Source organism: Clarias gariepinus, chromosome 4 (assembly GCF_024256425.1).
Source record: "Clarias gariepinus isolate MV-2021 ecotype Netherlands chromosome 4, CGAR_prim_01v2, whole genome shotgun sequence".
Classification (NCBI taxonomy): Eukaryota; Metazoa; Chordata; class Actinopteri; order Siluriformes; family Clariidae; genus Clarias; species Clarias gariepinus.
In genome coordinates, this window is record NC_071103.1 from 17,763,458 (window position 1) to 17,781,731 (window position 18,274).

Consider the following 18,274-nt stretch of genomic DNA (forward strand, 5'->3'; position numbering starts at 1 on the left):
TATATTAACATATGTATTTTATTACATAGTAAGAAGCTAGTCTGTTCCAGACAACACTAACTTTACATCTTTTTAAGAATACTATGTCTTAGGTGCAGATTCTAGTGTGGATTCTAGTGTGACGTTGTAATACTAAATATATTGAAAATACTATGGATAGACAGATACATGATAATTCTGTTACCTGTGAAATCCATTAGTTACAGTTTACTGGGCTGAGGATTTTAAACTTATCATTAAAGTTTGCATGCCTACATGATGGCAGGTTCCAGTGATCTTTCTGAGAACTATGGGCTGCAGGACCAGGTAGCGGCACTACGCTGGGTACAGGAGAACATCGCACTTTTCGGAGGAGATCCCACTAGAGTGACATTAGGAGCAGACAGAAACGGTGCAGACGTTGCCAGCCTCCATCTGTCCTCATCTATGTCCTCTTCTCTGTTCCACCAGGCCTTACTTATGGTAAGTGCATGTGTCATGAGAGGACGATGCAAATGAATAGGCATAAAGTAGAAGAATAAAGATTATTTGTTAATCTTTGGTACTAATAAGCAGGCAGTGTGAGACTGTCAAAATTGTGCAAACGTTTGAGTTAAATACTTCATTTGCCATGGCCTTCTCTATCCGTACATGTGTGACTAGTTGTCCTCACAATCTTAAGAAAAAAGAAGTTAATTTTATTTAGTCTTTTTGGAGAATGATTTTAGTTATGATTGCAATGTTCTTTTTGTTTAGTAATCCTCCTCATGGTGGTCTTCCTCTGTGACCGTGTTGTACGTCTGTCGTGATGGCAATGCGTAGATAGATCTCCACTTCTTCTTCTTCCAGCTGTGCCTTTTTTTCTCTTCCACTCCTGCCAGAGAGAGATAGGCTGATACGCTCTCCTTCACTCCGGCACTGATGTACGGATCACATTGTGCAGAGACGGCAGCCGTATTCTGCTGTTCCATTGGCACTCTGAGGAAGAGTAAATAGATTGGCACAGTTAGCAAAGACTAACAAACTAGAATGTATTAAAATAGCTAAGTGGAGTGTCCCTTACTCATTTCCTACACCACACATACTACACACAATTTGGAAATGCCAGTTAGCCTAATCTACATGTCTTTGGACTGTGGGTGGAAACCGGTGCACCAGGGGAAACTCACCCAGCACTGGTAGAACATGCAAACTCCTAAAAGGATTCTACACTATTTATACAAAAACTGATTTGTAAACGATTTCACTAGACATCACTTTCCAACATAGCAAATATTTTAAGTAAGTCATGTACCTGTTTGCTGTTGAATAGTTAAAGCTGTGAGCTCCCACTATTGAAGAAGACTGAGAGATGCGTACTGGCTCAAGTGCTGCCAGGCAAGGACCAGTAAGCATACAACACAGACCATCTGCTATGTCTACGTGTAAGGGGGAAAAACATTCAGGTCATAAAAACAATTGTTATAGATAGATAGACTGAAAGATTTATTTATTGATTGATTGATTTACCAGAGTAGTGGTTGACCAGGTCCTCTAGGCACTGGAAGGTTAGACGTGGAGAGATGAAGTACCAGTTGTTCGGCAGACGTAGTATCCGGTAATGCACTATAGATCTGTGGCGCACAGACAAGCTATACATACCTGCAGGAGAACACCAGACAATTCATTATACACGTTCAGAAGCATCAATAGCAAGCTACAGACATTTTACTGGGAAAAATCCTTCACCTCTTCTGCTCTCTCTAATCATGAAAGACCCGACTCTGTTCCCAGGCAACTGTAGCAGCTCTTCAGCTTTTTGTCTTGCGACACCTTCAAATAACCACCTAAATACAACAAAGAGGGAGCAGTAGTATTTAGCTTACATTATATGTTTTTTTTCTCTCAATATTTTTATTTGATTAAGGGAATATAGCTAAGAGTGGAGAGTCTGGCTAATCAACTAAAATGACTAATAACAAAATCAGAAGTGGCAGCAAAAACGTTAGAGAGGAAAGGAGAAAAATACTGTTATATTTAACTAATTAAAATAATCCTAGCCTATAGTAAATCCCAATAAATTGTGTATAAAAATTTCAATAAATTACAAACAAACATTCTGAAATTAAAAACTTCATAATAATAAAATCTAAAAATAAACTCTAAATAAATGATGTATGGGTAACATCAATGACAAATTTTTAAGAGACTTGGACATTTTGATGTGCTCTATATTTTATTCTACAGTCAAGAGAAAAAAATATATAAAAGTTATATATATTGGATCCTATAGAGTTATGAAATTATTTGATGTATGGATCTAAAGGTAGGTAGTGTCCAACTTATTCATCATCACTATCCATTAAAGTTCACTCACCCGTGGTAAACCTTAGCTACATGGCAGCGTGGGATGTAGTTTTCCTCCCTGGTCTGCAGAGAGTAAACCTTTACCCAGTAGCCCTCACTGGGGAAAAACAGCACAGAGAGGGAGAATGAATAAAAAAACATACTTATACATTAACATGGGGAATTTGCATTAAGCAACAGAATGTTGAAAAAATATATATAATATTATTTATATATATATATATATATATATATATATACTGTATATATCTGGAGAGTCTTGTGAATTTAAAGAGTTGATTAATAAAAAAACGGATTCGCCTCAATAAACAATAAACAGTGATGGCTCCAGTTAATCCAGCTTCAACAAAATTTGTGAATTGGGAAATGCCAGAGTCCATAAATAGGCTTTAAATTTTTTAAAAATATACTGAGTGGAATTTACAAAATGAATATCTGTATGAACTTTAATAAAAGGAAATGGAAAAAAGTTAAATCAGCTATTAAAGGAGATGGATAAACTTTCTGCGCTACTGATGCGATAAGCAGTTTCCTTAGTCTTAGTTTTAGCTGATCAATATACATACAACAAGCTTTTTAGTAATAATATTAATATATAACAATAATATATAGTAGAATATAGGTAGCGTTTAACATCCCAATTAACCATGGGATAGTATTTATTAAAAATAACTAACATTAAATGATTAATAATAGTAATAACATCACTAGTCTACAATCAAAACTCTGCCCAATCTTCTAACTGATTTTGCGCATTGTTTAGGAAATGAGATGCCTCTGTAAGTACACTAATGGTGTAACATTTAATCATAATACTTTTCAATGAAAAGTGTAGATCCTGTTTTTGGACCGATCACGCAAACTGAGGCTGATAGATTTCATGCAAGGTAAAGATTGCATGTACGTTAAATTAAATAAAAGTGAACATCAGAGAACATATAGTTTTCACACTAGAGATGGGTTCCTTAAAAAAAAAAAAACACTGTAACTGTAATAAACTAATATAAAAAGCTACCTAGCATGGACAGCACAGAATGTTTTATTATTTATTTATGTTCATTTATAAGTCAGCAACAAGTCAGTAAACCGCAATGAATAATCCACATTATTCAATTCGTATTGGTTTAACGAAATATATTAGTGAAAATATAGATTTCTTTTAAACTATATCAGCAAAAATTTAAATAGTACACAAACTTAGACCTTTAGAAAAGACTTTCTGTTTACTTCTACAGAAAGCAAAACTTGCACACTAGTGCACATTTAATTTCCTATTGTGCAGAGGGTTCCTCAGCACATGAACTATTGTGAAAGATGTAAAACATAAACGTGAGTATACTTACTCAGATAAGACTCTCAGCCAGTCTCCTGTCCTGAACAGGGGCTCGCAGATATCAGGGGGAGGATAATCACTTAACACCACTGCTGGCTCCTTATCACTTACTGTTACGAAGAAATAAAGTTAGAATAAATAATTGAAAAAAAAACAAATTTGTATAAAAAATTTAAATGGTCTATTATGTTACGCTGCGTTATGTTATGCGACATTATGTCTGTTTCAGTTCAGGAAGCATAACACACAACTTTTGCTTTGAATATAATATGAAAATTTATTAGTAACAAAATCTTTTTATTCAACTATACTAGATGCACTTGAAGATTATTACTCTATATATTTGTTCACCTTTAGCATTTGTATTTATAATTCTAAAAAAAGATTCCACCTGCTTTGAGTAATGAATTGTTTATTAAAATCTCAAGCTTTAAGTATTGGCTTAACTATTTTTTTATGTAGCACTTTGTATCACTCACTAACTGTCTCACCTCTTGCTGGAAGGTTTGCAGTGGTCGTAGTTTGCATGAAGTTCTCTCCAGACTTCAGTATGGCCTGCAAATTGCCCATTACTCCGAACGTGCCAGGTTACGAGCCGTCACTTTATCCATACAGTTAATATATTTAACTCTGCCTTTAATAATAGTCTTTAGGTCTTACATTGCAGCTCGATCGTTTCCTGCTGCTCTCTGGTTGTTTTTAACTTCTTACAGATAAGTAAAGTGGCTGTAGCTTGTCAGAATGGGGAAGCTGCTTCTCACCACATTTTCCACTCTAGTAATGAACAAAATAGGAAGGGTTGATAGCGCTGTCAGCAATATGCAAATCTACTGCTGCTGGTAAAGAGGCCTATAAATAGGCGATGCATAATTGGCATTGACCAAAACAACAACAACCAATGCAAATGTATGTTGTGAATATGTTGTCTTTTATAATTTTCCTTTTTAGTATAATTAGACACTTTTTTAGACATTTTGATGTATAATGAAGCGTACGATCTAAGTACAATAATAAGTACACAAGACACACTTTGGGGGAGCTTTGTAAGCATGTTAAAGAAGCCAAATAAATGCCCTTTAAAGCATTTCACAATTAAAGCCATGATTTAAATAGGATTTGTATACCGGAAATCTGGTTCATGAGCACGACATCTCTGTGCATGTTTTCTTTCAGGGTGGCTCAGTGTTCTCTCCAGCTACAGTAATGAGCAAACAGAAAGCTCAGGAGCAGGCTGTGTCTCTGGGTTTAGAGTTAGGCTGCTCATCATTAGATCCTGCGCAGCTACTTATCTGCCTGAGACAAAAATCTGCTGAGAGCATCAATGCTGCACAAACCAAGGTTGCTTTCCTGTGATTAAAAACACTGACTACAGCGTATTAAGCTTCATCTTAGTATCTTATTTACTAAAAATTACAACCATATTTTCCTTTACACTAATGTTGATTTTTTTTTTGGGTCTTTATGAAATGCGCTGATAAATGCACTGTATGGCTGTAAAGTTGCTGGCAGTGAGTGGACCCCTTCAGGCCTGGTCTCCAGTGGTAGATGGTGTAGTAATTAAAGAACAACCATCAGCAGCCCTGACCTCCGGACGTTTCCACAGAGTTCCACTGATGCTGGGCTCATCAGCAGAGGATGGTCTTATCAGCAGGGCTAAAAACATCAAGGTCAGACCGAATAGGCTTTATGTAGATCTGTGTAGTTCCATATGATCGAAAATGATTTTATTTAATGACATTGCATTTTAAGGAACTCTGTTTCATTTGTTGGCAATCTGTTATATGAATAGAACTTTGAGCAGCTTCAGGGACGAGCAGACAGTAAAACTGCTTTCTATGAAGCATTGTCCAATTCCTTGGGAGGAGATGCTGCAAACCAGTTTGTGAAGGAAGCAGCTACTTGGTTTTACTCTCTGCAGCACTCTCCAACTCCATCTGGGTACAGTGTCTTCTCCCGCGCTCTAGAGAATGCTACGAGGTGAGTAAGGAGAAATTTACTTTTAAGGTTTGGTCTTGATTCCAGGAGCTCTTGCAGTGACATTCAGTCTTATTTTTAAATGGAGCATAAAAGTGCATGGCAAAAAAACATAGTAAAGGGACTTTTTGAATTTCTTAAAAGTAAATAGTATTTAAAGCTGCAGTATTTAGAACCGCAACCATGTAGCCATCTTATAAGTGGCAAGACAGTTTTGAACACAAATGTTGTTCCTCACATTCAAAGAGGAACAACATTTGTGTTCAAAACTGAATAAACTACATAAAACATCAGTGATGATGTGCGTGCTGACCTACTCCTTAGTAGTGTCTGCTCTGGAGAAAATGCTAAGGATCATCTTATCAGCCACTGAGAACTCAATTTCCTCACTATAACAAAACTGTGTGTCTCAGATGATGTATGATGTATACCATGGTATCTGGCATCACACCATCAGATCATCAAGTCCTGGAAGTAGCAAAGTGCGGCCTCTATAGATCAATGTCCTATTGGCTTGAGATCTTTGAGAGATTTTAAAAGAATTTGAAGGCCAAGTCAACACATTTACATTTACATTTGGGCATTTGGCAGACGCTCTTATCCAGAGCGACTTACATTTTTATCTCATTACACATCTGAGCAGTTGAGGGTTAAGGGCCTTGCTCAAGGGCCCAACAGTGACAACCTGGTGGTTGTGGGGTTTGAACCTGGGATCTTCTGGGATCTTCTGAACCGTAGTCCAATGCCTTAACCACTGAGCTACCCCTGGCCCGCCTCACACCTCACACTCACTGTTGCGTTCCTTAAACTATTCTTGATGGCCACAGAAAAAAAGGAGCCCCACAGAACGCCAAAGGAGGTCTTTACTTCCTGTGGCCATCAAACTTTATATCCCCTACCCTTTCCATAGGGCTAAAATAATGGTTACAGCCTTGAAACAAGAGTTGTTCCCTCTGCAATTTGTACACTTGGGTTTTATTATTGTACAATAATAATAGATTTTAACAGCATTATGTGCAATATATTTTAGCAATATCATATTATTGTCCTTGTTGCTATGTAAATTCTACATCAGAATCTAATTTCTGCTACTCTATTGCTACCGGTTGTTGCGTTCTACTCTGTTGGTTGTTGCATTCTGCTTATGTCTATCTTATGTCTTGTTTGTGGATTTTTTTTAAATTTATTTTACTTTATTTATTACTTCACTTCATTGTTCGTATATTTTTTTTACTCTCTTTGGTCTTGGAGCAGTCTCTTGCACAAGAATATCCTCTGGGATTAATAAAGTTTTATCTTATTTTATCTTAACCATTTTTGCAGTGTGGCACATCATATTCGTTTAAATCAAATTGTATTTGTTATATTCACAACCATGCACAATAGAATATGCAGAGAAATGCTTATATGACAGCAAAATAGAAAGATTTACATTACAGATAGAAATATTACACTAGAAAATACAATTTTGCAATAAAATAAAAATTGTAATTGGAAATGAAGTTACAAAAATATAATACAAATATGAATTTAAATTAAACTGCATTTACAAATGTATAGTATAAAAGTAATATGTAAGTATAAAAATATAGAATGGGTATGGCATGAGCAGTATGATTTGAAACAGGGAGTAAAAATGATATACAGTAGGATGTGTTTCAGCAGCAGTGTGTGTCCATGATCTAAAGTGCAAGATGATCTTCATCTTTTTTGCAAATGAGCAGTGTGCAAACAAGAAATGTGCAACAGATGAGAAATGTGCTATCTCATGATTCTGATGAAATGTAGGGTGTATGTGTTTACTGTGTGAAAAAAAGCAAATCCGATCAGTTTCCGTCCTATCCGTTTTTGTTGAGGGCCGGAATGGCCTGCAGAAAGAAGCTGCAGGGTGTTGTCAAGTGTTTAGCCTGTGGGAGGAAGTTCCTCCTCAGACTCTCTGCGTTATGTATGTATGGAAGTATGTATGCATGTACATGTATGTATGTATGGAAGTATGTATGTATGTACAGTATGTATGTATGGAAGTATGTATGTATGTACAGTATGTATGTATGTATGTATGTATGTATGTATGTATGTATAATATGTTTCCCAACACGCCTAACAAGACTTGACAGCTCTGAGCTGACTGTGCCGACTGTTAAAATGCTATAGAGATAAAAGTGGGTTCAACTAAGTCTTATCAATACTATTAACAATAAGGCGGCAGACTTTGTGAAAATTAATATTTGTGTAATTCTCAAAACTTTTGGCTATGGCTGAACTATTTATTACTACTATTAGCAAGTACGTTACTATTAATGGACTGTCCAGAGCAAATATTTCATTTATTTATCTATCTATTTATTTATTTATATTTTTATGTTTTATTATGCATTTTATTTACATGCTAAAAATATCCCATATAAAAGTCTTGTGTTATCCTGTCTAGATTTTCAGTACAATGGCTGTCTGAAGCCAACCCCTTGTTTTTTTGTTTTTTTTTAAGTTTGCAATTACTACTATTTAGCTTAAGAAAGAAAATTTGTGCACTGGTTTGCCTTTCTTACGGCATCTGTCAGATATCTCCAAACTGTTTTCAAAAGCAAACCAAGCAGTTGAATATTTCTACAGTGTGCTTTTTTAAGAAAGCAAATCTTCCTAAACAACTTCTTCTAGAGATGTCAATACATCTAAAGTCTTGAGCCACACTTCATTTCTTCATATTAAATTTAATAAAATTAGATAAATTTAATATAAATTAAATTCAAGAAACAAGAGAAACATTTTACAGCAGAAATCTGCCAAAGATGCAATTTAAAAATTGCTTGTTTATGTAATAACCTCAGCAGCACCCTCGTTTCCTGGAGAACTATTCCACAAGATTACATTTGAAAAATACAAGGAAGACTTGTTCTTTGGACGTGTGAAGCCATATGTGAAGAAATGGGGTGTCTCATATCTTTTGCACAGTTCTATCAGTAAAAATGGCTTTTGTAGCTTCATGGTTTAAAGGAAGGAAATGGCATTGCTCAGTCTAAGTCTGAAATAACCCAAGTGTGAATTCAGTTTGACCCTGACACTTTTGAGGTTTCTCACCTACCAGTAGAAATTAGTATGTGACTAAAGTCAGATACTTTAGACTTGTGTGTCTCTGTATGGGTAGTAAGTGTCTGCTGTGTGTCAGATGACTAACCCTTTTTAGTTTTTTTAAACTTTATTGTTCTGGACATGGGCATATCACTGTGGATTGATCATTAAGAAGGATGAACCCTAACAAACCTTTTTGACCAACACCAATCAGCCATAACATTAAAACTACATAACATTAATTATCAACTATATACCCGTACCAGCACAAAATGAATGGAAAAAGTAAATTCTGGCCATAATTCATTTACGGCATTTTACAGACGCCCTTATCTAGTGTAACTTACATTTTTATCTCATTATACTGATCTGAGCAGCTGATGATTAAAGGCCTTGCTCAGGGGCTCATGTACAATTACATTTAGGCATTTGACTAACGCTCTTATCCAGAGTGACTTCCAAAAGCGCTTTGTAGTTTCCGTCACTGGATAATGACGGATTAGTTGTTCAATGCCTTAATAACTGGTCTACTCCTACCCATGATAAAAAAGCACCAAAACACACACTGCACCACAGCCCACCACACACGGGGCCCAGCAGGAAAAGAGCCCAAGAATGCTGACCTGGCCCCCAAACTCCCCAGATCTCAATCCAATTGAGCACACATGGAATCCACTAAGTCCCCACCCCTTCCAACCCACAGCACCCAGAGGATCCACTGCCAACATCCTGGTACCAGACACCACAGCACACTCCCAGAGTACTTGTAAAATCATGCCCCAAGGGACCAGAGCAAGGGACAATGGGAACCATGATGATGCAGGGCATAGTGTTTTGTTAGGTCATGTCTGATTGGTTTATTTAACAATGAAGATCATTTTTTCTTTGTATTTTAGGTAAAAAAAAAAAAAAAGTCGATTGAGTGAGTTTATGCATAGTTTATTGAGATTGTGGTTATGGCATAGAATACCACAAACCCTTCTTTAAATAGATTTCAGTAACTGATCATGCATTAAATTTCAGTTTTGAGTTTCAGTTAGTGAAGTAAAGCTGTTGTTCTGTAAGAGATGGAAATACAGGGTGTGACTTTGTTGTTATTCTGCCTACGTAATGACTAGTGTCAGATATAGCATGGACTATGGCTGAACCACACATAAAGAAATGTACAGTAGCAACCACCAGCACTACAGTGCAATGTTTGTTTGTTTGCGCTTGCTTTTCTAACAGATACTACATACAGCTATGAGGTGATATTTCCATTTGTACTATAGATAACAGTGATACTTTAACTTACAGAAATAGTGTTCATGCCATTAACACAGTTTGTATCTAATGGTTGGTAGAACCTTAATGCAATCTGAAACTGAATATATGTTTTAAGCTCCTGTATTTTTGAGAAATAGGTCCTGTCTATCTGCTTTATTAGTTAAATTAGCTGAAATTCTTTCTGTACTCTACACAAGTTTAACAAAGATTCAAGAGATGTTTTAAAGATTCCTCACTCACTCACTCACTCATCTTCTATACCACTTTATCCTGTATTAAGTGTTGCGGGGGGCCTGGAGCCTATTCCAGGAGACTTAGGGCACGAGGCGGGATATACCCTGGACAGGATGCCAATCCATCGCAGGACACACACATACACACACTCACACGCCCATTCACACACTACGGGCAATTTAGGAATGGCAAATAACCTAACCTACATGACTTTGGACTATAGAAGGAAACCGAAGTACCCGAAGGAAGCCCACCAAGCACAGGGAGAACATGCAAACTCTATGCACCAAAGACAAGAATTGAGCCTGGCCGGGAATCGAACCCGGACCCTGGAGGTGCAAGGCGACAGTGCTAACAACATTTTATAGATATATTTAATCACCAGATGTGCTGCTGTAACAGGATCAGACTAAACTTATTTAATCTTAATTATCCCTTTTTTGTTCATTACCACATGCTAGAGAAGCCAGTGCAATCAGTCAAGTATACTGGTGAGGAAACAAATAAATGTCGAACAAATAGTAATTATTAGTCCATTGCAATCTATTGCATATTCCTGTATTTACACTCTCGCACTTGTTCACAGACCCATGTGGTGGACCTGACCTTTTATTGAGCCCTATTAATCACTTTCCCTGGCTTGTTTACACAGAAATGATGCTAACTTAAATGCTTTAACCAAAATTATGTTTTTTCCATTCGCTCTGCACTTTGCTTTTGTCTCATCTGTGCACGCATATTGGCAGACAAAGTGGGGAAGAGAGACAAACACATAAATACATGCCTGGAAGGTTCAGAAGCCACATCTGGCTCATCGTCAAACCCTGTCCCTCTCAGTGCCAAACACCACCCCAACCTGCTTACTGTCAACAGCATGAAGAACTCAAACCTTATCTGATACTTAATTTGAAAGTCTGTGATGCCCACATGAAAGCAGCTATTAACCTCAGTGGTGTCTTATTTGAACATTTTCAGAAGAGATGCGTTTAGAGACTTTGATGTGTGCACATTCATGACTAGTGTTTTCTATCACAGGGATTTATTTATCACCTGCCCATCCATTACGATGGCCAGCTTCTGGGCCTCCAGCACCCGATCCGCTGTTTACATGTATCACCTGCCCCAAGACATGGTGCACACCAGGTACTGAATAACACTAGCTCTGCGCATACCAATTTTAATTGCTGTATGAACCTGTGCAATTATTTAATTATTTATTAAATTCTTTATTTTACATGTGAAATATATGCATATTTTGGGAATGTATGTAGTGTTTGTCCATAGGTATTTATATATTTTATAAATACTTTCGAGGTGATGATAAACATTGGCATCTTCTTAATGAGATCAGTAGTTCAATTATTTGGTTAGCTTAGACAAATACAGTACATTTGAAGAAAATGTTAGAATTAATTGTTAGATATCACAGTAAAAATCACAATTGCAATATGCGTCAAAAATCACATTATGATTATATATTAATCTCAGTAGACATTCCTCATTCTCTTGGGAAAGTAGATATACAGTCTTATGCAAAAGTTTTAAATAACAGATAATTGATAAATAACAGATTTTGGTGATTTTTTTATTGAAAAGATGTTAACACAGTCTCTCTTTGAAATAGAAAAAATGCACAATATTTTCAGCAAACATTAATGCATAGTTACTTTTATCTTTGTCATAAATTGAACAAAAATAAATAAATTTAAACATAATTGTGGCACTGTGCAAAAGTTTGTGCACCCTACATAATCAGTACACTTTTTATAGCCAGCTGAAAGTCTTTCAATCCTTGTACTTGGGATTTTCTCCCATTCTTCCTTGCAAAGTTACTAGTTCTGTAATATTTTTTGGTCGTCTAGCATGCACAGCTCTTTTAAGATCTACCCACAAATTTTCAATGATGTTTAAATCAGGGGACTGTGATGGCCATTCTAAAACCTTCAGCTTGCGTCTCCTGAGGTATTCCATGTGGATTTCGAGGTATGTTTAGGATCATTGTCCTGATGTAGAAGCCATCCTCTTTTCAGCTTCAGCTTTTTTAGAGATAGTGTAATGTTTGCTTCCAGAATTTGATAGTATTTAGTGGAATCCATTCTTCCTTCCACCCGTGCAATGTTTCCTGTGCCACTGGCTGCAACACAACCCAAAAGTATGATAGATCCACCCCCATGCTTAATAGTCAGCAAGGTGTTCTTTTTTATGAAATGCTGCTCCTTTTTTTCTACAAACATGCCTTTGATGATTGTGGCCAAAGAGTTCTATTTTAACTTCATCAGTCCACTGCACTTGTCTCCAAAACGCATCAGGCATCTGTAGATGTTCTAGTGCAGACTTCTGACGTTGGATTTTATGATGGGGACGCAGGTAAGGTTTTCTTCTGCTGACTCCTCCATGAAGGTCTTGTGGAACGGTGCACCACCACTCCTGAGTCTGCTAAATCTTCCTGCAGGTTTTTGCAGTCAAATGGGAGTTATGATTTGTCTTTCTGACCAGAATACAAGCAGTTCTCTTCAAGAGTTTTCTTGGTCTTCCAGATCTCACCTTGACCTCTACAGTTCCCCTGAACTGCCGTCTCTTACATTTCTCACTGTGGAGGCTGAAAGCTGACAACGCTTTGCTGTCTTCTTGTAGCCTCCCCCCTGTATTGTGGGCATCAATAAATTTTATTTTCAGAGTCTACCCAGCGGCTACCTCATGGTTGTTAAGTGTCCGCAAGTGTGTGCACAAGGTTTAAAGAGTCAAAGTATTTGTAAAGCTTTGAAATTGGCAATTACTAATAAGAGCTGTTTCCATGCATCAGATCTAATAAGCTGATTAAGGTCTAAAACCTTGTGAAAAGAATCTGAGACTCTGGAACTGTTAGGATGCCCAAACTTTTGCACAGTGCCATCATAATGTTTTTATTTATGTTTTTTATTTTATGGCATAAGAGGTAACTATGCATTAATGTTTGCTGAAAATATTGTGCATTTTTTCATTTCCAAGAGAGACTTTGTCTCATCTTTTCAATTAAAAAAATCACCAAAATCTGTTATTTATCAAGGGGTGCCCAAATTTTTGCATAAGACTGTAGAAGAGTAATATGTTTAGGATTTGGATGTTTAAACAAAATACTTTGGAAAAATGTTAGCATTTGCAGACCTTATTTCACTAATTTAGAGAAAATATATCTTTTACTTTACAGCTATTGTATGTGATTAAATGTGTTAAATAAATTAAATGAAAATCACAGTGAATATATCTCTTAAAATAGCTGTAGGAACCAAAGGAATGTAAATATGTGCTCTTTTTTTTCATAAAACAGTGTTGATTTTACATCTCCTCTGGATGTGCAGTATGTGTTCGGATTGCCGCATGTCCCAAATATGCGACAACTCTTCACCTCTTCAGAGAGACTTCTTTCTTTGCAGATCATGAGCTATATGGCCAACTTCATTAAATCTGGGTACATTTTATGTAATCTATTTTCGTGCCTTATTGTTATGCAGTGGCAACTGTGTGTTATGTTTCTATTCATGTTGCTTTGTGCTGCTTTTTCTTTTCATAACTCTTTCCAGAAACCCCAACCGGCCTCTCTCGGTGTCTGGAGTGTCTTTTAGTGAGCTTTTGCCTCCCTGGCCTCAGTTCCTGCCCCACCCAAATGGACAGAACTATAAGGAGCTGTCTCCTACCCTCAATAACCACAAGAGCCTCCAGGCAAACCAGTGCTCCTTCTGGTCCCAATACGTGCCAGTTCTGAACTCGTCTACAGGTCAGTGACTCTGTACAGTGTGTGAGCTGTACAGGGTGTGGCGACTTTGCCTAAAATACCAGCAGGGCACGTGACATCCTGTCAGACTCCGATCTTAATCTAGATTATTATTTTTCAAAGGTGTTTCATGTATTTATACCTTTTTCTGTTGCAGGGAAATTCTTGTCCAAAAATTTTGATGGCGAGAATAAACCATCTGAAGCTCCAAAGCCCGTGTCTTTGTCTGATTTCAGCTCTTTGGTTACACAAACCAAACCAAAGCCTGAGAAGGATGCTTACAGTTAATATGTCCAAAATTGTACATTTACTCTACATTTCTACAATTACAGTTACTCAAGTTTGTTTCAAATGTCAGCCATCATCACATTTTTTTCTGCAGTTCTGTGGATATTTTAGTGATGCTGTAGTGTGATTTTTTATGAACTTAAACAATAAACCAGCATTTTAAATAACAAAACAATCTCAGTGTTTTATTTGACTATTCTTACAGATACGTCTAATCTAAGCACCACCAACAAATTATTAGCAGCTGTAAAAGTTAAAAGGTCCTGCAATCGATTGTCAGCAAAAGAAAAAAAATCTGAACAAATTAAATCATAAATTTGTCACATTAAAGTGAGATATTAAAACAATCATGCTTTTGTTGCAATAAAAGTTTCCAGCTGTTTCATTATGGTCTAGTGCTACTGAATAAAATGTATTCCAAGCCATGCATTATCGCTCCAGTCTTAGACATAATTTGAGGCATGTCTTTTGGCTCTGCTGGTCCAACCATCTGCACACTATCATTTTCATTTGACATAAAAATCTGACAATGTTTGTGCAGTTCTTCATATAATAGAATTTTATGAAATATACCATTTAAATTGTCCAAAAATTTTTAGGTTGGTTAAGCCTACCATGTTTCATTTAGTCAATCTTTGGTTACTCAGTAGGCATTCAAAAACAATACACACCAATCGCATCAATCAAATCAAATTGTTAAAGTATTACCATTCAAAACACTTCTGCCGTACAATTCTGTCTTCAAACTGCTTAAATTTGAACGCCACATTGTGATACCCCTGTGGAATTGATGGAATAGATGAGAAGGCAGGTGTGAGAAAGGACTAAAGTGTATTTATTTGCTGTATTTTATTTGATCATGGGAGCAAAGAGTCAGAGAATCTCTCGGGCTTTTGCAATACGCATGTGTCACATATAGGAAGGAAGCCACTGTTAATCACATACAGATGCCTGCACTCATTCATTGGCCACGCCTTCTTTGTCACTCCTCCCGTTCACAGCTGGTGCTGAACCACATCCTCGCTACCACTCACACACACCGCCTACCTGAGTTTGATGTTTGTGTGCAATAATAACCTCTGGATTAAGAAAACATGATTCAGGAAAATAGTAGATTATACATTGTCAGAAGTCACATAATCTAATTGGTGTGAGATTATGTGAGAGTGGGTTTATTTGGGCATTTGTACTATATTAATCTTTTTATCTTAAAGTTTTCATCAAAGTCCTAAAATCATTTTAGTATTGTTTTGCTAATTCCTTTAGCAAAATGTTCAGTCAATTACTAAACAAAAATGCAGCCAGTCTTAAATGGGTACTTTATACTCCAGGGTATAATGAAGTTACAGGTGGTTTCTGACTACCTCTAATCCTGACTGCTTCCATTTATAAACATCACCATATTACAAAGTACTAAACGGATGGCAGAAATACCACATATATGTCACCTGCCTTTTACTAAAAGCCTGGAATAAGTTTGTTTTGGCTTCCAGGCATTTTCCAGGTATTTGGGATCATATGTTGAACTCATGTTGGCAAAAGACAGATTTATGATATTTAATAGTTTCCACACTGTAGTCTTTCTGGGGTAATTGCTTGTCATTTAAAAGCAATCCGGTCGACACAGAAGCTCAACAATCTTGCTTTTCAAGTTCACGTAGCTTGTATACAAGCTTTTATTGTCATTCCAACCACATACAGTGAAACAAAACAACGTTCCTCCAGGACCAAGGTGCCACATACAAGTTACATTGACAACATTAATTAACAAAAACTAACTAGCTAACTAAGAAAACTAATTAGCTGACTAGCTGAGACAAGACAGATTGACATTTTAAGTTATAAGAAAAACTATCTAAGTTTTATACAAAAAAGACAACATAAAGTTCATGTTCAAATGTGCAAACAAGAACGACAAAGTGACAACCCAACAACATGACACATTTCAATATTTTGTGGTAATGAGATGAGGTAGTGGGAGGAGAAATAGTAAACGTTCCTTGTAAGTAGCAGCAAAGATAAAAATTAAAGTTTGTGCAAGTTAACAAGTAATGAATATTGTGCAAAAGAGCATTTACAGATTACAGATTTACAGGTCTGTACAATTATTTAATAGTTGTTGATCAGTGTGTTTACATGTATTGTTTATCAGTCCAGACTAAATGTTTTAAGGTAGTCAAGTTTATCTGAGTGATTGTGTGTGTGTCTGTGTTTATCAGTCAAGTCCCTTTTTGTTAGGGAGATGGAAAGAAATTGTGTTAAAAAGGAAAACTAATTATGGATTACTATTTTAAGAAGAAACATTAGTTAATATTTAAATTATGTTTAATAGGTTCTAGGTTATAGTAGCTAGTCTGAGCATCCCTGAGTTTTTGGAACAGGGCAATTAACATTATGCACCAATTAGCCATAACATGAACACTGATTCTCAATTATATACCAGTAAACTGGTGACAGCATCGTGGGAGCCCAGGGCTGTCCATGAGAGAAAAGCTCCAGAATACACAGTGCACCGCAGCCCTCTGTGCACAGGATCTAGCCCTAGGCTGCCGACCCGGCCTCCAAACTCCCCAAATCCCAATCCGAATGATCGCCTGTCGGATGCACGGGACCAACAAGTCCAATCCACAGAGGTCTCATAAGGCAACCTACAGCACCCTGAGAATCTGCTGCCAACATCCTGGTGCCAGACACCACAGTACACCATGAGAGTTCTTGTGGAGTCATGCCTCGAGGGACCAAAGCTGAAGGCAAAAGGGGAACCTACACAATACTGAGCATGTTTTTTTACATTGTAATGCTGATCTGTGACATTCAGAAATAGCTTATCAAAACATCAACAAGTGAATTCCCCTTGAAACACATTGAATCTGTTTCCGTTTAAATATTTGTCCTTTGTGATCCAGTGGCTGATTTGTTGATTGGTGCTGTATGTTTTTTATTTCTGTGAAACAGACAGTCACAAGATGTCACAGAAGGACATTTTTAGTACAGTTCCCACCACCTCCACCCTTTGCCAAAAAAAAAAAATCAGAAAGCTTTTACATTTTTTTTTTTTTTTAGAATTGTTGTTAACTGCCATTTTATTTAAGTTCCACAATACAAACTCACAGATGGACAAGAGAGACTTAAATAGTCAACCATCTACAAGCATGACAGCTACTCAGAGATGAAGCAAGGGTTTGATCCCACTGGCATCAATGAGTGTATTTGACTGGTCCATTAGTGTTCTTATTATTGCACTGACTTGACCCTGAATTGTTGACCTGCAGAATAAAATTCTGGTTGGAAAAAACAGTTTAAAATGGGGGAGGAGGAAATTGTTAGAGCTTAAATTGACATAAGTACGGCCGCAGAAGTAAAATAATGGCCGCAGTACTATTATTAACAAGGCGGTGTCACGAAAGTAGTACTGAAGAAAGCGATGATGATCTTTTTTTATTGTGTTGTTGTGCTCTTCTATGTGGAATAGTACTAAAATGTAGGGTAAGCTCTGACCATACTGCTGATATTTAAGAAGTTTGGACAGAAGGAAATCTGACTGATTTACATGTTTCCTTTCTAAAAAAAAAAAGTAGTAAATTTTATTTGTTTCTCATGAGGTTCAATGATTTTGTTCGCACATGGCATGTGAACACAGAAAAAAAAATATTTTAATGAAGACTTGTGTGTTTTATGTAACTTTTATACACTTATGGTGTTCCTAGTCAAAAATGGCCGGTCAGTGGAATTGAATTGGACATTTCTACACACCATTCTCACACCCAAACATGCAGGCGTCTTTGAGCAGACGCACACCCTTCTTATTCTCCCATTTTGGCTTTCATGGCAATCTGGATGGGAACCTATCGAAAACATAATTTTTACCACAAACCAAACTGCAACCAAACATTGTTTCAATCATACAACTTTTCTGCAGCTCTGGTATATAAAGCTTTTTAAGGCCTGACACACCGTTCCGTCTTTAGCAGCACGATGGCCAAGAGTTATACCGCACGTGAAGCTGTGGAATTATATTTGACAACGACAGTGAT

The 18,274-nt window shown here is 36.8% G+C and overlaps 2 protein-coding genes across 2 annotated transcripts in view; one reads left to right on the top strand and one right to left on the bottom strand.

Annotated features, from left to right (window-relative positions):
• tg (thyroglobulin) overlaps positions 1–14,398 on the top strand; it is a 39,456-nt gene extending 25,058 nt beyond the window's left edge. Inside the window, 8 exon segments of the mRNA XM_053494893.1 lie at positions 266–462; positions 4,832–4,996; positions 5,158–5,325; positions 5,448–5,635; positions 11,237–11,344; positions 13,509–13,649; positions 13,762–13,955; positions 14,110–14,398. Coding sequence (XP_053350868.1) covers positions 266–462; positions 4,832–4,996; positions 5,158–5,325; positions 5,448–5,635; positions 11,237–11,344; positions 13,509–13,649; positions 13,762–13,955; positions 14,110–14,240 — 1,292 coding nt within the window. The 3' untranslated portion in view covers positions 14,241–14,398.
• LOC128520584 (src-like-adapter) lies at positions 233–4,425 on the bottom strand. The gene is made up of 7 exons (XM_053494892.1): positions 4,150–4,425; positions 3,669–3,768; positions 2,336–2,422; positions 1,708–1,805; positions 1,489–1,620; positions 1,274–1,397; positions 233–957 (listed from the first exon to the last, which is right to left on the bottom strand). The coding sequence occupies exons 1-7, from the start codon at positions 4,226–4,228 to the stop codon at positions 732–734; spliced, it is 846 nt and encodes a 281-aa protein (XP_053350867.1). The 5' UTR covers positions 4,229–4,425; the 3' UTR covers positions 233–731.
• Positions 14,399–18,274: the final 3,876 nt, after the last annotated feature.